Genomic DNA, 21171 nt, shown 5'->3' with positions numbered 1-21171 from the left:
TGTTGAGTAGAGAAGAAATAATTTTCTCGTCAGTGTTCTCTCTGTTCAGAACGACTGTTGTGTTACCCTTGTCCGCTGGGAGGATTACGATGGTCGTGTCTCTCTGGAGGTCTTTGAGCGCCTGCCGTTCATCCCGTGGTAGATTTCCGTTTCGGCTTGAATGAAAAGCTTTCAGTACTCCGACTGTTTTGAGCCTGACTTCTTCATGAGGAGCTGTTTTCAGCTGTTGGAGGCCGTCTTCTAGAGCAGATGTAATTTTTGGGGTTAATGAAGTGTTAGTTGCGAGGCGGCGGACTAATGTTTGCGTGGCCCTCAATATCTCCCCCGGCATAGGGGGAATGGGGCGTGCCTGTTCCTCGGCGCGTTCCTTTCTTCCATTGCGGAGGTGCTCAAGGGCTTTGCGCCGTCGCTTCCTCGAGATTGCATTAAAGGTCGAGGGTTCCAACAGGCAGGTTTTGGTAACCGCTATAGTGAAAAGTGCATGTAATGAATGCTTGTTTGAACCCTACGAAGCATTTCTGTTTGAGCGGCGTTGATATGACGATGTGGATGGGCTATGTGTTTATATGACCTTTAGAGTTCCTAGCTCATAGTGAAATGGCGGCGAGCAGAAGGAATTCTCATTCTGGACCACGGATAAAAAGATGAAGCTGTATCCGGTGTCCTCAACGCACCGCCTTTTTCGAAGCGCACGTATTAGATATTGTTGCTCGTAAATTATGCCCTCACAAGAAGTTTTATCAACAAACGCAAACACTTAATATTAAACGATGAGTGCTTTTTCCTTTAATCACTTCTTTAGATCGACATCGAGCACTTCTCAGAGCACCTGTTCCAAGCTATTACGCGATTCAGATTAGGAAGGACTGGGCGTTCCTGTACACCATAGCGTGAACTAATGATCAGCATCCATTCGCTTGGGGAAGACGTCCTTGTAGGTCAATGCTTTCTCGTAAGGCTGACTAACGGTTTATTCTACGTTTAATATGCAGGTCTCAAAGAACCGATCGGCCACATCGACTTCTTTCCTAACGGTGGGGACAAGCAGCCAAACTGCTCCAGTGAGTATTGCGTTCACTTGCTCTGCTGCTGGTCACCTGTGATGCAGTGCAAGAAAAGATGCTCATCTGCCTTTCGTTCTTTCGAAGCGTAATAACGCACAACACTGACTACCTTGTTTCGATTTCTGGAGACCGTGCAGAAACAGCTTGTATTGCATTTTTGAATAGCAGAATCTCTGCCGTTTAACTCGACTGGATGATTAGAATGCGAGTTTCGACTACCCATAACTACACATGCGTTAATTGTACGGACCGACAAGTGTACAGTGCCATGGTGTCGATTGGGCAGGCGGGGGACAGCACTGTTTCAGAGCCGACGCGGATATTTCGATTTTTCCACTGTTAGTGTTTGAGTCACGATCAAGGCAACAAGCGATAAGAATACTTATTTAGCATACTTTGCACGGAAATTGTTTTTAGCTATTTTGGCGTCTGGCCTTGCCCACGTCTGCTTCGCCCGCGCAATGTGGATCTTTGATATCTTCAGAACAAATACAGGACTTTAGTTCATGCTGATTGCGCTAAACTGCATTGAGAACGTAGATGCGGTTTGTGCCTGGCGCTATTGTTTTTTGCTGAGCTACCAGCTGGCGCTGGTCGGTTTCTCTTCCACCGAAGCCGTTTCGCAGTTGCGCCACCGCACTGCACAAGAAAGCACTTGGTAGAACTAAGTGTTTCTGCTTCGTTTCTGTTTCTCGATGTTTTTTACCTCTGCTTATCTTTAGGGCTTCTGTAAAAAAAAAATCAAGGTTTAACTCTTCTAAACCTATAGTTGAACAAAGCGAACGCGTGTCGCTTGCTGACGACATTGCAAAGTCCTGTGCGTAACGTTCCTAGATGGCCCAGCCTCGTTCAGATCCATGGCGAAGCGCGCACTGCTTAGGCCAGCTGCTCACTAAATTTTTTCACCATCGCTCCTCTTTAAACCGCGGCCAAGCGCGCGACGAGTCATGCGGTCTCACACCTGGAGAGCGCATGCGCGGCGGCTCTAGTTGCGGCGGCGGAGAGCGCGTGCGTCCTAGAGAACTTCGACGTCAGCGCCGCCGTTCTCGGTGGTGCCATCCTTTGGACAGCCCCACGCCACCTCTTTCTCGCTGCGACGCCATTGTAAACCTCGGGGGGCGTTCGGAGCGGTTGCAGTTGCCTGGTTTAAGCAGCTAAGTTTGCGTTGTTCGATGCACTGTATAGCTGTGGTTGACTCGCTGGTAGTTCTGCTTGTTTGGCTGTGTTAGGCCGCATGACTTAAGAGCTTATGGACCGAGCATGCTCGAAAGGCCTTTTTGTGCCGATGTGCACCGAGTGAACCCGCGGACTAAGTTGTTTTCGCTTCCCCCGGGACTCAAAGGGAAGAAGTGAGAAACACAAATAAAGCAGGATTTACGGAAAGTAACTGACAGCTCGGCAAAGTAAGTTGCAAGACAGTTTAGTGTTATCGACATGTATTTTGGAATAAATACTGTATACTCTATACGCCTATGCTGCATACTGTTGCATATAAGTACGCGAAGACGTATATTCGAGAGCGTAAGCGTTTTTTCTTTTTGAACGTTTCGTTTCTACGCGCGTAGTGCCCTAGCTGAAGCGGAGATCCTTTTTTGGTTGCGGAATGCTGTAACACTAGCAAACAATCATACCTTCCCGCGCCTGTTCTATATTCTTGCGCATACCAATCAAATCTGTATTTGTTACAGCTGTTAGCATGCGGCCTTATCAGTGTGATTGTAGCGCACAGATCAAATCTGTATTCTTTGTTTGTTCACGCTCGTTGTCGCGAAACGCCACTTTATCAGTTTCTTGTCGCGCAAGATGTTTCGAGATGCGTTTCGAAGACTCCAACCACTCGCTTGTTTTCTAGTTTGCGCTAGTCACTGTTTGCGGCTTTATCTAGATGTTTCTGCACCGCGTTTAAATTGAGCGTTGATGGCTGCGACGGGTATTCTTAATTCGACGACCTGCAAGCACGTTTGCTGCTATCGCCGCCGCCGAGTTGTTCAGTTATTTTGAGGGCGCAAGTTAGCCCAATAAAGAGTTAATTTCAGTGCTTCAAAGCCCGGCCTTCATTTGTGGCTACAATGCTTGTCACCACTACGTGAAATCTGGTGGAAGTGCTGAATTCAACGCGGAATACCCACGGATATGCGGGACGAACAGAAACGACCCCTGGTCATCGTGTAGCCCCGGAAGCTGCCATCTTCCAAGGACTTTCTCTCGGACTATCAGCATTCTTTTAGGAAGCGTCGATCAACAGAAACAGCCCTTTTATAGCGAAAAGAAATTATCATAGAAGCATTTAGTGAGAAAAATATAGTACTAGTGATCTACACAGATTCTTCAAAAGCATTTGACCTGGTAAATCATAACATTCTTCTTTCAAAATTATATAGATATGGTGTCCGCGGAACACACCACGCGCTACTGATGTACCTTACCAATCGAAGGCAGTACGTAGAAATTAATAATATTAAATCTTCTTTGGAAACTATTTAAAATGGCGTTCCGCAGGGAAGCATACTCGGGCCGCTTTTATTTGTCATTTATATTAATGATGTGGCACATTGTGCACAGGGCGTAATTTTTAACTCCTATGCTGATGACAATACTATCTTCTTATCCAGGATCACGGAAACCGACATTGAAGAACGAGCAAATAGCGCTTTAATTGACTTGGATAGCTGGGTCAAAGCAAATTGCTTGACAATTAACACGTGCAAAACCAAAGATGTGTGTTACTCACCGAAAGGAAAACATTTACAGGTAGCATAAACATACGACTAAATAGGAACCGAACAAATTGAACTTTTAGATTCAGTCAAAACACTCACTGTGGTATTTTCGAGCCACATGACTTGGAATGAACATATTGCCTATGCTCAATCGAAAGTGTCATCAGCTGTTGGCGTCATGGCTCGAATAAGACATCTTCTTACCTCCTAAAATCAAACTTCTAGTATATAATGATCTCGTGTTATTCCTTTTCCAGTACTGTAGCCTAGTTTGGTATACCACAGGAGTAACCAATTTATCACGTCTGTGACAACAAAGAGCCGTTCGGTATATCGCTGGCGTAACCTATTTTCATTACACCAAAGAGCTTTTTTTCGAAGTATTACCTACTTTCGATGTCCCAGTTATTTGATTACAGACTAATATTGACTTGTAAATCTCACATAAAATCAAATAGCAGGGGTATCATTTCACTTGCAGATGTAAAAAAAAAATCCTGGAAGCAGAGAAACTCAACATGAAGAATTTTTTTTTTCCTGTACCTCGCACGTACTCATATATACAGTCACGGCATTATACTGTACCCTAATTGTTGAGTAAGCTACATTTTGTCGGATGTGAACCAGTTTGCGTGTCGAACACAAGATATCAGCGTCTATTGTAGAGAAGAGCTGTTATAAATTTATAATTTTTTTTGCATCTTTGTGTACCATTTTTTTCTCTATCAGCAGTGCTTTCCAACTTCTTTCCTTATATCTTTGTGCTGTATTTTATAGCGTTCCTTTGTTTGTACAGAAGGAACAGTACAAAGTTTTACCCATTTTTTATTTGTATAAGCGTGTTTAGCTATAAACATCTAAATTGATCTTTTCTCCTGTCTGCTGCTCGGCCAACTTTGTAAGGGAGTACAGCTGTTTTTACAGCTTATAGTTCTGGCCCGTCCTTTTCTTGCTAAAAGGAAATAAACTTGAACTAAAACTTGACTGCTCACTCAATATGCAGAAGACTGGATAGACGTCTTCGAAACCGCGTGGCAGGGATCAGTTGCTGGAACGACGCTGCGAAACTAAGGCAAGTCTAATTTGCTCTTGAAGAATCTGAATCATAAGGTCTTTTTTAAGGATTAGGAGACGTTCAAGACAAAAATTTTGACGGCGTTTGCAAGTGTCGTCCCGAAAGAAAGAGCCCAGGACATACTTCATTCAAAACTCCAAATCTTAAATGAGCCTGTCCTGGCTGACGTTGAGGAGATGAAGCGCTTCTTTCGCCGTGCCGACCCTAACATGACCGAAAGGGAGAAGGTGAAATTTTTGATGAGAGGCGTTAAAAAGTCTCTTTTCGATGGACTTGTCAAAATACCGCTAAGAACCATGGCCGAATTTGAAAGCGAAGCGTCCGTCATGTAGAAGACAACGGCCGCCTGGATGCGCCACTATGATCGACCACTACAACCAGCCTGCACAAGCCAATACTGCATCGCATCCGCGAGTAGAGACAGCCTTCGGGGCCTTATACACGAAGTCGTCCGTGGAGAGCTTCGCCGGCTGCTAACACCAACTCAAATGCCCCAAGTAGCGACTCTTGCGGAAATCGTCCGCAAGAGTCGCTACTTGGTACAACGCCAACCCAGAAGGCCGCTTCTGAGCAACCACCAGCCGTGAGCTACGCCAGCGCGCTACGTAGCTCGCCTCCACGAGGTGCGACGCCAAGCCCCCGTCGCTTCTATTCTGTTTCTAAGCGCCAATCCTTGGCCCCCACCCACCAAGCCTCAGAACAACGCCAAAGCCTCAGGAAATGCAACGCCTGGAGGACTTCCAACAATTAACTGCCCACTATGCTTTCATTGCGGTGAGGCCAGCCACATTTTACACCACTGCCCGTACAGACACATCGACCTGCGCGGCTTCGTCATCGACGCCCAAGACCCCGTTCTGGCAAACGACCAGAAGAAATCAATTCAATTCAATTCAGTTTTATTTCCGTCAAAGCGGCAGGGGGTCGAACAAAAGTGAAGAGCACTTCACTTGACGAGGTTCAAGCCCCTGTATGCCTTGCAATCGAGCACTCGAGCGTGCAATCGAGCACTACTTGCGCAGGGCAGAGTCACCAAGCCGTCGGTACCGCGCCGTACAGCAATCTTTGGAGGTGAGGTTGCCCAAAGGCGAAAAAAAATGAATATCCTCCGCCGCCGACGATGACGAGTAACGACGATGCCGCTATTACGAAACCCTCCTTATGAAGACGCCCTCGACGATCACGCGCCCAAACGTCAAAGTGACACCGCCGCCGTCCAAGCAGGGTTGTACACTGCTCCGTACACTGCTCCAACACTGCTCCAACACTGCGCCAAGAGTGGAACCCTGGACTGAAGGCTCCACTCTGGAAGATAAGGAAATAGGGAATAAAAGTTTTTCCTCCTCCTCCTCCTCCTCCTCCAAGTTCACGCCGCCGCCCAGCGAAGGGACAATGGTGTGGCACGGAGCGACCTCACCACACGACGAAGTAGAGATCGAACACTGAAGCCAACATGCAATACGAGGAGACGAACAAGGACCTCGAAGTTGCTGTTGATGGTCGCACGGTTACCGCCTTAGTGGACACCGGAGCCGATTATTCTGGCGTCAGTGGAGCGTTGGCCGTCCAGCTCAAGAAAGTGAAGATCACTTGTGATGGCCCGCTAATCCGCAATACTAGTGGTAACCTATATTACGCCGCCCGTTTGATGCACCGGAAGAGTGACAGTGAATGGGCGCACTTATCCTACGAGCTTCGCGGTCTTACAGAACAGCTCGGGAAGCGTTATCCTGGGTGCCGATTTTTTCTAAACATCGGGCGACCATCGACCTTCGACCAAAGCTTATCAAGCTTTCCATGGACAACACCATACCTATTACGACGACTTCGACGCAACCTGTAGCTCTAAACGTCCTCAACGAAGAATTGATCGTGCGCCCCGATCAAGCGTCATAGTCTGCGTGGTAGCACAGACACCGAATCCGACGAAGGCATTGTCCCAACTGCTCTTGGAATGAGGTCTTGAAATCGTAAGAGGCATCGCCAATATCCGTGGAGGACAAGCTCAGCTGCTGGTGACGAACTTCACCTAAAATTTTTACCGGCACCTTTACAAGAAGACGACTATCTCTTCTCTACACGCGCTAGCAGACACGCGAGATGCCTTCGCCCTACCCGCTCAGCCCCCAGACGATGCACCTAACCGAGGAAATCTACCGACGTTCGACGTCAACCCAGCACTACTCCGGAGAAGACAAGACCAGATTCACCCTCTTGTTGAAAGCTACAGCGAGTGCTTTTCGTCAGCGTAGAATATACGACTAACTCCATTGGCCAAGCCCGCATTATCACGGGTGAACGTGCCCGACCTCTGCGTCAAATCCCCTACCGCGTATCGCCGCGAAAACGCCAAGCCATCTGCGAGCTAGTCGATGAATTGCTTCGTGCCGACGTAATCCAGCCATCAGAGAGCCTCTGGACCACACTAATCGTTCTGGTGAAGATGAAGGGACACTGTGTTTCTGCGTCGATTATCGCTGCTTGAATAGAACAACAAAGTAGGATGTTTACCCTCTCCCTCGCATCGACTACACACTGGGCCGCCTCTGCAACGCCAGCTACTTCTCATTGATGGGCTTAAATAGCGACTACTGGTAAATTAAGGTAGACGAAAGAGACCTCCTTATTTACACCAGATGGCCTCTTCGAGCTCAAGGTAATGCCATTCGGCCTCTGGTCCGCATCCGCGACGTTTCAGAGAGTAATGGGTACCGTACTGGCTGGCTTGAAGTGGCATATTTTTCTGGTGTACTTGGACGACGTTGAAGTCTTCTCTTCGACCTTTGAAGACCACCTTAAATGCCCACTGTCCACCCTCCAGTCGAAAATATTTTCTTCCCCGGTGACTGTGAGACTTCGCCCCCAGAACGCAAGGCCGCAAAATGTTTTTGAAAAGAGTAACTAATAACGCAGTTACAGCCACCGCAATCACCCGATTCTGTCATGCCTCTCTCCTTCCGTTCCCTCGCAAAGGTTTTTCACTCTCCTGCCCGAGGTCGTCTAGCCTCCGCAATACAAATTCCCCTACCTCCTCCGCGTTTGGCGGGAGGTGGGGCGTGGCTCTCCGCGAGCGCGAAAAAAAAAAAAGGAACGGTCGAGGGAGCGCGCGCCGCTGGGTTCAGTCTGGCTGTAACGAGGGAAAAGCGCGCTGCGAGCGGTAGACGACACCCATCCTTCTCCCGTCAGCCAGCGAGACGGACCAATGGACATCGTTCGCGGTACGTACGTCATTGCTGTGGCCCGTCGGGCCAGCGCAGGAAACGGGGAAGCTGGCTTCCCAAAGGAGAGCATGAGAGAGCTTTGAATTGTATTTTCGTGCTTTGCGGCGCGCGTGTCACTGTAGCATTTTGCACAGACTATCTCCGGTACCTGATCGAAACACTGGGCTCCTTTGCTTAAAAAGGCCTTCCCTGGACAGTGGCCCTTTAAAAGGCTTCATACAGTGCTCGACGCAATGAAGTCGTCAGGGTTAAATTACCACTTACTTCTCTTACGAGGAGGTGTTGTTTCTTGGCCACATCGTAAGCAAGCGTTCGTCCAGGCCCAAACAAAACAGCTGCGATCGCGCAGTTTTCCCAGCCAGGTGATAAGAAAGCTGTGCGCCGATTCCTCGGATTGTGCGCGTATCACCGACCATTCGTCAGGAACTTCTCGTAACTCGCCGGATCTTTGACGCTGCTTGCAAAGGCAGTCGTGCCATTTGACTGGAAAGAACCGCGAGCAGAAGCCTTCGAGCAAAATAAGCGCCGCTTACAGTCCTTACCTGTCCTTGAACATTTTGATGAAAACGCTGAGACTGAAATTCATACGGACGCAAGCAGCGTAGGTATAAGCGCCGTCCTCGTTCAGAGGAATGCCGGACTAGAAAAAGCTATCTCTTACGCTAGCAGGTCCCTCTCAAAACCCGAAACCAATTATTCATCGGCAGAGAAAGAATGAGTCGCTATCATTTGGACCACGTCGAAGTTCCGTCCATACCTACACGGTCGAACGTTCAAGGTAGTAAGCGATCACCGTGCCAATTTGAAAGACTCCGCCGGCTGCCTTGCACTATGGAGCTTACGCCTGCAAGAATTCGACATCACGGTGGGGTACACGTCTGGTCGCAAGCATTCTGACGCAGACTACTTGCCGCGGGCCTCTCTTGATGTGCCTACGAAGGAAGACGACGACGAAGCATTCTTGGGACCGGTAAGTACCATCAGTTTTGCATAGCAGAAGTGCTCAGACCCTCTGTTGAGAGACCTGGTGGATTACCTACAAGGAAAGACGGCTTCTGCTCCTACGGTCCTCCGGCATAAGCTATCGTCCTTCGCGTTGCACAATAACGTCCTTGTGAAGAATTTCGCACCCAACAGGATCACATATACCTCCTTGTTGTGCCTAAGAAACGCCGAAAGGAAATTTTGAAGGCGTTCCAAGATGGGGGGGGGGGGGGGGGGGGAGCCGACAGCAGGGCACCTCGGGATGACACGAACGTTGCATCGGATCCAAGAGAGGTATTACTGGCCGCAAATTACCTACCGACGTTGCCGATTTCATGAAAACGTGTCGTGAGTGCCAGCAACGCAAGACGCCCCCGAGCAAACTAGCTGGGCTACAAAACCTCATACGGCCCAGACCAAACCCTTTCAACAAATTGTGATTGATCTGCTCGGTCCCTTTCCGACTTCATCTGCGGATAATAAATGGATCGTCGTCGACAATGGCTACCTCACCGGCTAATCCGTGGGAAAAACACTTTCAAGTGATACCGCGGCAGAAGTCGCGAAGTTTTTCGTTGCGCGCATACTCCTGCCACACGGCGACACCGAAGTGCCCATCACGGACAGGGCAGCAGCATTTACGGCGCAGCTCACTCAAGCTGTATTGGAGTACAGCCATAGGAGAACGACCGCCTACCATTCGCAGACAAATGGTCTTACAGAGAGCCTGAAAAAACCTACCGCGGACATGCTCGCCATGTATGTCGACGCTGAATACAAGACATAGGATGCCATCCTGCCGTGCTTGACCTTCACGTATAACACGGCCGTCCAGGAGACAACCAGAGTGACGCCGTTCAAGCTTGTGTACGGAAGGGAGCCCACGACAACGCTCGATGCGATGCTGCGGCACGTGACAGAAGATAACTTCGACATCGCCGACTACCTGCAGCGTGCAGAGGAAGCCCTACGACTCACTCGGCTGCGCATTAAAGACCAACTCACCGACGCCCGACGATAAAACTTGCGACGACGCGACGCGAGTACGTGCCGGGAGACCAAGTCTGGGTATGGACGCCGATTAGCCGTCGCGGACTAAGTGAAAAGTTACATCAATACTTCGGGCTATACAAAATCCTTCGCCGCGTCGGGCAATTGGACTATGAAGTCATTCCCGACGGTACGACAGCCTCCCAACGGCGACGTGCGCGCCGAGAAGTCGTACATGTTGTATGCCTGAAGCTGTATTACGCGCGTTAAATAATTAGTGATATTTAAACATTCTAATGTTTATGTTTACCTTTCGCTGTTTATTTGTTTGGAACATGGTGGAGATGTTTTTTAAGGTGAGTAATGCCGCATACCATTCAAATATGCATTTGATATGGCCGTTAACATGCGACCTTATCAATGCGATTGTAGCGCACAGATCAAATCTGTATTCTTTGTTTGTTCATGCTCACTGTCTCGAGACGCAGCTCTATCAATTTCTTTGTTGTTAAAGACGCACCAGGATGTGTCTAGAAGATTCTAGCTACTCGCGTGTGTTTCTGTAATTGTTCTAGGTTGCGCTAGTCACTGTTTGCGGCTATATCTACACCTTTGTGCACCGCCTTTAAATTGAGCGTTGACGGGAAGAGTATTCGTAATTAGACGATCAGCGAACACGTTTTCAGCTATCGCCGTCACCCAGTTGTTCAGTTATTTTGAGGGCGCACGTCAGCCCAGTGAAGAGTTAGTTTCAGTGCTTCAACGAATCATTTGTGGCTACTGAGCTTTTCCCCACTACTTGACAATATAAAACAGACGATTTCTATAACGTTAATAATTTTATTAGAAGATATCTATAATCTTTAAAAGTGGCGCACTGAAAACAGCCCTATTCTAAAGGTGGAACAACAACCTTTAGGAAATGTGGAACAGCTTTTGAACAGCAGGTAGAACACCCAAGTTTCTCAGATCCAGATTGTCCTTACTTGTAACCCGTCAAGACAAAAGTTTGCTAGGAAGCACCTTGGTGTTGATTTTTGTTACTCTGTCGGGCTTGGAAGACTTTAGAAAGAAAAAAAATCATTCGAGATATCGCTGTTTACATGGACTCATGTACAATATTTTATGAATATATTACCTATAATAATTCTGCTTCCTCAATATGTAGATTTATTGCAAGGATTACGTGTGTATTCAGTGATCCTCACTGTATGATACGTCTGTTTTGTTCACTTGAGCATCAAAAGCTTGAATTTGCTTCTGTTATCTGGAACTCCATTGGCACTGTGCTCACAGACAGAATAGAAAATGTTCAATGCCGCTTCTTACGCATGCACTATGTGAGGTACTTATGTCGGCGCTTTTATTGAGAGTACACAAGAATGGTTATAAGAGTGCAATCTCGAAGATTTGTCAACTAGGTGAAAGAAACGAGATCTAATATTCTTTTTATAAATGCATACACGCTCTAATTTATTGTTGTCGTATCCTGGAACCAATATATGTTTCAACGCACCAAAACAAGGCTTCGCTACTATGCTTTTTTCTGTCAAAACAATTTGTTCGACTAACCCGGTCATGTGAGTACAATTGTATAACAGCTTAGCTAACCAAACTGGTGATAATGTCGTTGACATTGCTACGAAGACCACGAACGAAGCGGGCAGTGGAGTGGGGCGGAGTGCTCGCTCTAGGCCCGCTGGCCATTAAAGCATATTTTTTTGTCATGTCATCACGTCGATCTGCTTCTGTTGTGTCGCCGTGTTCCATCGCTTGTCATGCCACCGCGTAACATTTGGGTGGAGGTGAGGGGTACCGATCCCAGTACCTCCACCCAGTCCACCCAGTTTCGCACCCAGTCTATGTGATTTCGAATTCTGTTTCTAGTTATGGGCGTACGCTATGTTTCGCACCATAACCAAGACATTCGGTGTTCATGGGCACGGTAAATAAATAAACGCCAAAGTTAAGTCTCACCCGAGGAGCAGTGACACTGACCACTTCTGAGTAAGCCACTCAACGTGGAAACAAGCAAGGAAGCGTTGAACGAAGTGCAGCTTTCTTGGTTCAGATCAAGAAATGGTAGAAATTGCGCAAAAAATTCTTTGTGTTTTCTTTTTTTCTGCCACAATACATGGTTTACTCTTAGCTACTATTTAAAAAGGCCCGTACGTACGTAGCAGTCTACTCTTCAGGCGTAACGGTTGCCCGGTGATGTCAGCTGCGGCACTGTCGTCTCGTTGAAGCTTGGACATGCATGACATCCTGCTAGTCGGGCCGCTTCAGCTCTAAAAAGCACCACGTGCTCTGTGGGGCCGAGGTCGCTGAAGAGTATGCCGGCGTTCGCCGCGAGAACCTGGTTGTCGAGATCGGTACATGTCTCTGTGGCTTGTGCGAAGGAAGCGAAAGTTCCGGACGACGGTAGCCTTAATTCCGCAGCGCGCCAGCAATCATGGAGTCTGCGTTTACGTCATGCATGCGTTATTTTCTTCTATGGCGTCCTACGCGAAAGGTGAACTTTAATCACAGTGGGCGAGGGAAAAAAACTCCCGATGATTATGTTACTTCCTAATGCGAAATTTCAGTGCAGCTCATCAGTTGTTTCACCTTTTCGATAGATTGAGGCAAAGATTTCGAGCACGAAACGTATGTACATTTACAGACTTTTTTTTATTTTTCACATGTATTCCTTCAAGAAACACTCCACTAACAGTTCTTGGCTGTCATAAAAGAAACTTTGTGGTCTGAGAAATGAAGAGAGCAATTAAGTTATCGGGAGATTGCGGGAGGCAGCGCGTGGGCCCATAGGAACGTTGCGCGACGAGCAGAAGCGAGTGAGAAAGGGATGCACGCACCGTGATCCGCTGATAGCGAGCCGGTGTTTCGGTAACAGGAGAGCACCCTCGCCGCCACGCAGGAAGAGGGAGGGACCGTGTTCTACGCAGTCACGTTGTCTTGACTCGCTGGCGGCGTCGGCGGCATCAGTCAGTCGCTACCAGCGCTGCCTCCGGTGACCCCCCCCCCCCTTTTTTTTTTTCTCTCGTGTTCTCCGGTTGCTGCGCGCGCTCCTGCCCCTATCGTTTCCCGCTGAGTGTACCCCCCTCCCCTCTTCCTGCGAAGCTTCGGTTGCCGAAGCGCCGGCTTCAAATGGGGGGATGAAAGGGGACGGAGCTGGTTACGAGGCTGACGCGGCCGACGACTACACGAAACTCAGGAACGGGCGCCAAAGTGCTGCGCTCTAAAACGTTACGTTTTAGCGACGACTGAATCGAGCTAGAAAAGCGATACCTCAGTTGTGTGGTGTAGCGTGGTTTAGCATTTGTATTTGGATTCTGCTCGTGGAGACGTAAAGATACTTGGAGGGACGTTGTAGCTTAAAATTTCTTTTTTAATCAAAATTTATCTTATACTGATAATTACGTAGTACCAGTGCAATTACACTTGACAAAGCTGTCTAAAGTTATATGACTTGATACTGCAGCTTAAACGTTAATTCGTAACCAGAATAATTAATTATTTGTATTTAATTAAGACTTACAGTTAGTTTTGATGCAATTGCACTCCACGTAAGGGATGTTTTAGCTTGAAGGTAAATTACCCGCCGCAATTGCGCAGCGGTTAAGGAGCTCGAGTGCCTTACTTAAGGAGACGGAATCAAATCCCGGCCGCGGTGGCAGTTTTTTGATGCATTCGAAAAGCAAGCGCCCGTGTGCTGTACGAAGCTGTGCAATGCGGCGTCATTCATAGTCTTGGCAGTTGGTTTTCCCTCTGGATCTTATAGAGGGAAATATGTTGATGATGATGGGTTGTAGGATGCCTGACGTCTTGTAGGTTCGATGTTGCTCAATCACATTACTCGAGGACACTTCCGGAAAGGCTAACTATTTATTAACAATTACTCAATCAAACAGAAAGCTACCAGCAAGAAGAAAACATATTTACAATTGACTGACTCGTAGTTTTACCTGACGAAACCAGCCTTTGGTTCCACCAAAACATCATCTGTTAAACTTTTAAACACTATGTCCCCGCCCTCGGTGGGAACAGCAACCAATAGGGAAAATTTACAAACAGTCACACAATAAATCATTAGGGAAAGGGCAACCTTACCAATCACGAATCGGGGAAAGTAGAACACTACCAATGAAGGATCAGAGAAACAAGGCAGTTCAGTTCAGTTCAGTTCAGTCGTTCAGTCGTGTCCGACTCTTCGTGACCCTATGGACCATGTCACGCCACGCTTTCCGGTCTCTCACTATCTTCCTAACATCACATAACTTCATCTGCAGTGCCTCGAGGATGCCATCTAACCATCGCGTTCGCTGCCTACCCCTTCTCCGGCGACCCTCAACCTTTCCCAACATCAAATCTTTCTCCAGCGACTCCTCTCTTCTCATCAGATGACCAAAGTAGCTGAGCTTTAACTTTAGAATTTGACCCTCCAATGAGCAGTCAGGGTTTATGGTCGACAATATCGACTGATTTGATCTTCTGGCAGTCCAAGGAACTCTCAAGAGTCTTCGCCAGCACCACAATTCAAACGCGTCAATTCTTCGGCGGTCAGCCTTTTTCACAGTCCAACTCTCGCATCCATACATCACAACTGGAAAGACCATAGCACGAGTTATACGGATCTTGGTTGGCAGACTAATGTCTCTGCTCTTTACTAGGCGGTCAAGGCTAACCATTGCTCTCTTTCCCAGAAGCAGGCGTCTCCTAATTTTATGGCTGCAGTCTCCTTCCGAGGTGTTCTTGGAGCCCAAGAAGAGAAAATCTGTCACAGCTTCCACTTCTTGTCCCTTGATGCTCCAGGACTTGATATGGCAAGGCGCCATGATCTTTTTCTTTTTAATGTTCAGTTTAAGGCCAAACTTCTCACTCTCTTCTTGTACGCGCATCAGGAGTCTCTTGAGTTTCACTTCACTTTCTGCCATTAAAGTGGTATCATCCGCATATTTGAGGTTGTTGATACATTTTCCAGCAATCTTCACTCCAGCTGAAGACTCGTCCATGCCGGCCTTCCTCATGATGCACTCTGCATATAAGTTAAATAGACAGGGCGACAGTATGCAGCCTTGTGTTACTCCTTTCTCAATCGGAAACCATTCAGTAAGACCATGCCCAGTTCTGACTGTGGCCTCTTGCCCTTCATACAGGTTCCTGAGGAGACAGATGAGGTGAACTGGAACTGCCATCTCTTGGAGAGCTTGCCACAATCTGCTGTGAGCTACGCTGTCAAACGCTTTCGCATAATCAATAAAGCAGAAGTAGATGGGTTTCTGGAACTCTCTTGCTTTTTCCATGATCCAGCGAAGGTTGGCAATCTGGTCTCTAGTTCCTCTGCCCTTGCGAAACCCAGCTTGCACGTCTGGAAGCTCCCGATCCACATACTGCTGCAGCCTACCTTGGAAGATTTTCAACATCACCTTGCTAGCATGCAAAATAAGCGCGATCGTACGGTAGTTGGACCAATCTTTAGCACTGCCTTTCTTTGGAATGGGGATGTAAACTGACCTCTTATAATCCTGTGGCCACTGCAGGGTTGTCTAAATCTTTTGACACAATATATGCAGAATTTTAACAGCGTAATGGTTGAGGTTTTGAAGCAACTCAGCTTGAATGCCGTCAATTCCGCTAGCTTTGTTCTTAGCAAGGCTGCCTGAGGCCCATTCAACTTCACTCTTCAGGATGCCCGGCTCCAGATCAGTAATCACAACCGTCTTATGTTGGGTTTGCACATTCGGGTCCTTCTTGTACAGTTCTTCTGTGTAGTCCTGCCACATCTTCTTTATCTCTGAGGCTTCAGTGAGGTCCTTGCCTCGTTTGTCCTTTATCACGCCCAGCTTAGCACAGAAGCTTCCTTTGATATCTTTGATTGTCTTATACAGAGCTCTTGTATTCCTTAATTGGCTGTTGTCCTCAACTGCTTGGCACTGTATGTTCAGAAAGGCACTCTTATCTCTCCTTGCTATTTTCTGAAAATCCGCATTGAGAACCTTGTATCTTTCTTTTTCCCCCATAACTTTTGCCATCCTCCTTTCCTCAGCTATTTGTAAAGCCTCTTCAGATAACCAGTTTGCTTTCTTGCAATTCTTTTGCTTTGGAACTATCTTAGTAGCACCTTCTTGTATTATATCACGAACATCAGTCCACATCTCTTCGGGCTCTCTGTCTTCTAGATCTAATTCTTGAAATCGATTCCTCACTTCCACAGCATATTCTAATGGAATTTGATCCAGATCATACCTGAAAGGCCTTCTAGTTTTCTGCGTTTTCCTCAATCGAAGCTTAATTTTGGCAACAAGAAGTTGATGATCGGTGCCACAATCGGCCCCAGGCCTTGTTTTTACTGCTTGTATTGCGCTTCTCCATCTCTGCCGGCAAAGAATATAATCGATCTGATTCCTGTACAGACCGTCCGGTGAAGTCCATGTGTACAGGCGCCTCTTATGCTGTTGAAAATGAGTATTCGCTATGGTCAGGTTGTTTTCTTGACAAAACTCCACTAGCCTCTGCCCAGCTTCATTTGGCTCACCAAGACCGAACTTGCCTATAATCCCGTATATTTCTTCATTCCCGACCTTAGCATTCCAGTCTCCTATGAGAAAAACGACGTCTGAATAAGAGGTGCGGTCTAAAAGGCATTGTAGGTCCGCATAAAATCTCTCAACGTCAACTTCTTCAGCAGTAGTGGTCGGTGCATAGACTTGGATAACTATAATGTTGAAAGGGTGACCTTGGATCCGAAGTGAAATCATTCGGTCGTTTTTGGGGTTGTACCCTAGCACTGCTTTGCCCATTCTTCTGTTTACTATGACACAGGTGACAGCAAGGGGTCGATAGGGTCAGCAGGGCGAGATGTGTGCAAGATAAGTTTTACGCTGATCGCTCAAAAAAAAAATTGCGTGAAAACACTCTGCTTGTTATTAGCACTCAAGCATGCTGTCAATGCTTTGACAACTGAAATTGCTATGTTTGCATATGTAAGGATCCCCCATTCCTTCTCTTGGATTCGTGCCCACAATAAAATACATAATGGCCGCCGGAGTTAAATTCTCTCATTCCGGTCCACTTGAGCTCGCTGATACCCAAAATACCAATGTTCAATCTGTCCATTTCTCGCTTGATGACATCCAGTTTACCTTGCGTCATAGATCTTACATTCCATGTTGCTATGTGATATACCTCCTTGCAACATCGGACTTTCCGGTCGCTTCCCGACACATCCACAACTGAGCGTCCTTTTGGCTTTAGCCCAGCCGCTTCATTCGTCCTGGAGCTACTAGGAATCGCCCTTTGTTCATCCCCAGTAACATGTGGGACGCCTTCCAACCTGGGGGCTCATCTTCTGGCGCCATATCATTAATGGTATTGTGACTGGCCATAGGGTTTTCTTGGCAGGAAATACTGGAGTGGGTTGCCATTACCTTCTCCAGTGAATCACATTTTGTCAGAACTCTCTGCCGTGACCTGTCTATCCTTGGTGGCCCTACACAGCGGAGCTCACGACGTCATCGAGTTTCGCAAGCCCCTCCGCCACGACAAGGCAGTGATCAATGAAGGCAAGACAAGGCAAGACATCTCAAATAACACTGTACAAGCGTATGCACTTTCCACTATCGAAATAGAGGATTCTGCCCTTTTCCCAGAAACTTGGCAATCACTCGCTTCCCCACGGGTGCATCTTTTCCCAGCCTCGGAGTTAATCCATAAACACCGTCTCGCGGAAAGGCAACGCACGAGGCCCATCTACTGAGACGTCGTCGCTCGCAAAGAGATGGGTGCATCTGTGCACGGACGAACATGAGGGGCCATTCTTCACTCCCGCTGCCCTCTCACTGAGAGCGCTTTCTGAAGATAGGCTGCAGATACTGGAAAATACCGACGCGAGACGGGCTAAAATGCCCCGTCGCCGCTCTCACGGATCAGCTTACGCGGGAAGAAAGGGGTTCTGCGCGTCGTCTACACTACAAGAGGTTGACCCCTTGACCCCTCCCATATTCTCGGCATCCCGCCCACTCTCAAGCTGCGCGGACGCTTCTCGGTAGATACTCTGAATCTGCCCCCCTTCTCCGCTACTTATTCGAAGGGCAAGAAAAACACTGAATAGTTCTTTTTCTTTTTCCGGGAGCACAGGCGCGGCAAACAAGCCCAACGTTGGAACTTCACTTTGGCGTTTTGGGACGTTAGGCCTCATAAAAACAAATCAAATTAAAATTGAATTTTTTGGTCACAACTAAAATGAGAATTTTTATAGCAATGTAATTAATTAGGACACGTAATTACTAGTGCTTAATTATGTTAGACATAAGCTAGCCAGCGGTATAACATTTGTGTTATACTCGACACAGGCTGTGCAATAATACACTTTCTTGTGGTTATCACCATCTGCAGTGTGTTTACCTCGCCTGAAAGTGATGAATGCGCAGGGGCCGACCTGTTGTGCGAGCACCTGCGCTCCTACGACTACTACATGGAGACGATCGCCACGGCTGCCCCGTGCGTCATGGTGGGCTTCGTGTGCTCCGACTGGTCCTCGTTCGCGTCCGGCCGCTGCACCGACTGCGGACCCCACAATGACCGCTGCGTACGCTTCGGCGAACCGGCCGCTGAACACCGCTCGCTGCTCCTGCTGCCGGCAGACCGCTCGCTGCTTGTGTTTCTGCGGACGGCCGGATCCTACCCGTACTGCGGTGAGCCACACTTTGCGTTGCGGCCGCGAAGGATTCTTGACAGACGCTAGCTTAGAGCACCTTGCGCAAGAATCGTTTTCTCTCTATCCCAGTTTACGATGCAAGGTAGAAAGAGTAGAAGAGCTGCACAGTATTAAAGAAAACTAAACTATGGCTGAGGAGGAGGCCTCAGTTCCCAAACTAAGTCAACGTTTCGTCAAGAGAACTTGTTTTCGCTTGGAAAAGATTAAGACAAGTTCCCTTGTCAAGTCGATGCCTTGCGAACTGAGGCTTCCCTCAACCCTTGTTCGGTTCTCTTTCATACCCCAGTTTAGATATTCGCGCCTCTAGCGAAAGCTGGCAGCTGCCAAACAATCCTGAACATAGTTTCACTCCTAGGGATCTTCAATGAAATGCGGCGCATCGCAAAACCACATGGGGTAACCGTAATTTTTCATTAAGCGCTGTTAGCATGCGCATATTCATTAATGTAATAAAATACAACACAGCATGTTTCCTCATAGGCAATATACCAAAGGTACCTGGAAGCCAAAACAAGTCTTAGAGAGGCAAATAACAATGAAAGGCTAAAAAAGGTATGTACAAGTTTAAAATAATCTTCAACAGCTTCGAAAGGAACAACAGTTTACGACAGGTAAATCAAAGAGCAGCGCAGAAACAAAAAAAAAACGGAGACGACGACTAGCCAGAACAAGCGCAGGTAGGGAGGCACAGGAAGAGCTAAAGGGATACGTGTGCTTATGACAGGTAGTGGCCGCAGATCCAGACCACGAAAGTTAAATCACTAGAAGAGTAAGATTTGGATGTCGAGCACTCGCGAAGTGCTCGCAGATCAGGAGCATCTCTCAAAAGGAAAGTATATAGCAGCGCTATCTTACCGGTACTATGGGCCAGAAACGTTGAGGCTAACGAGACAGGTTTAACCTAAATGGGGAAGAAAACAGAAAGCTATGGAACGTACGAAAAACTATAGGTGCAACGTTAAGAGAGAGGATGTGCGCAGAGTTTTTCAGGTAACAAACACGAGTTAAATTCCAGTAGCAAGAGCAAAAAATGAGCATATTCAAAGCATATCACGCGAAGGCAAGATAACCGACGGTCACTTATTGGATTCAAAGGGAAGGCAAGCGCATATAGCAGGGGACGGCCGAAAGTCAAGTAGGCGGATGAGATTGGGAGGTATGCAGGGATTATGTAGGTGCAGCTGGTACAGGATGGCGTTTAGTGGAGAGGTATGGGAGAGATATTTGCCCTGCAATGAATGTAGTCTGGCTCGCGATGACGATGGTGGTGACTAAAACCTAATCATGGCCGCAGCATTGAGCCATCGCCATATGGAAGGTATAGTACCGCGAATGCAGAATCGGAAATTGCAGGCAGTGACTCTCGCAGTGTACCACTATGAGGTGCGGCTGGAGGTGATTGCGGACGTGGCCAGCCGCTACAGCCTGCACAACTCGTCGCTTACCGTCGCCCTGGGGCCCAAGGTGCAGCTGCGGATTCCGCTCAGCGCCAACTCGTGAGTATCACTGCACTCTACGCGAAGCGGGCTCTGGCTTCTCTCGAGAGGACAGCAGACCGGTCCCTGTCCTTAAAGGGAAATAGCGATGTTCCAGGTGCAGCGAGGACCTTCTTCACGGGCGGAACAGGTTGTCGTCAACAAGCAGCAAACCCCGCTTCTCTTGATTACGTGACCATTAACAGAGAATGAAGTCATAGACTAAAGTTCTCTTTTTAGAAACTGTCAGAAGTAGTTAGCGGAAGTGTAGAAGTGGTGCAGGACAACGAGTGATGTCTGACTGCGGCCATGACTGGGCTCTGGACCGTGACTCGTCTCTCTAGTATGTGATTGCTATTAGTGGCTTTCTCGCCTGCAGAGGCTGTTGCATTTCATTTGAAGCGAAATGAAAGAATACGTGGTCTATGACGTGTATATGAGTTGTTCGCTAGTAAGAAGAAAAAACTACACAAAATATTCTGTGTTACGACAGAATTTATGTGCTGGTCTTCACGGGAAACCTGTTGTGACAGCACAACTTTCTGTAGCGTCATCAAAATTATCTGCAGTTCCAACGGAAGAATACTACAGACAGCAGAAAACTATTACAGGAGAAGCTACAGAACCACGAAAAAATACTATAGAACTAAAGACGTTTACGAAAAAAAACTACAGAATATGTTTTCGTATCTTTTACACAGTTCTGTGGCCTTTCTTTTCACATGGTTCGATAGATCTCGAGACACTCACTGACTGTGGGATCTACTTCACCGTGGTATATATTTTAACCTCACCCTAACAAGGTAATAAGACCGCGACTTTAATTCAGCTAAGAAGAAGCGGGATTTAAAATGAAAATAATTGCTCTCCAGCGAATATACTCACTGCAGCTGCACTAGAATAGGATTCCATATGTTTTCACTGCA

General features: G+C 47.5%; 1 protein-coding gene across 1 annotated transcript in view; it reads left to right on the top strand.

The window, feature by feature from the left end:
* Positions 1 to 20270, top strand: part of LOC146180989 (pancreatic triacylglycerol lipase-like) — a 95567-nt gene extending 75297 nt beyond the window's left edge. The window contains exons 6-8 of the mRNA XM_084577839.1: positions 993 to 1061; positions 18484 to 18747; positions 20140 to 20270. Of these exons, the coding sequence (XP_084433965.1) occupies positions 993 to 1061; positions 18484 to 18747; positions 20140 to 20270 (464 nt within the window). The remainder of the gene's footprint in view (positions 1 to 992; positions 1062 to 18483; positions 18748 to 20139) is intronic.
* The last annotated feature ends 901 nt before the right edge of the window (positions 20271 to 21171 follow it).

The sequence above is a fragment of the Amblyomma maculatum genome, chromosome 8 (assembly GCF_055883805.1).
Source record: "Amblyomma maculatum isolate TAMU_Amacu chromosome 8, ASM5588380v1, whole genome shotgun sequence".
Classification (NCBI taxonomy): domain Eukaryota; kingdom Metazoa; phylum Arthropoda; class Arachnida; order Ixodida; family Ixodidae; genus Amblyomma; species Amblyomma maculatum.
The sequence above is the reverse complement of the archived record's forward strand: the minus strand, read 5'-3'. Positions and strand labels throughout refer to the sequence as shown.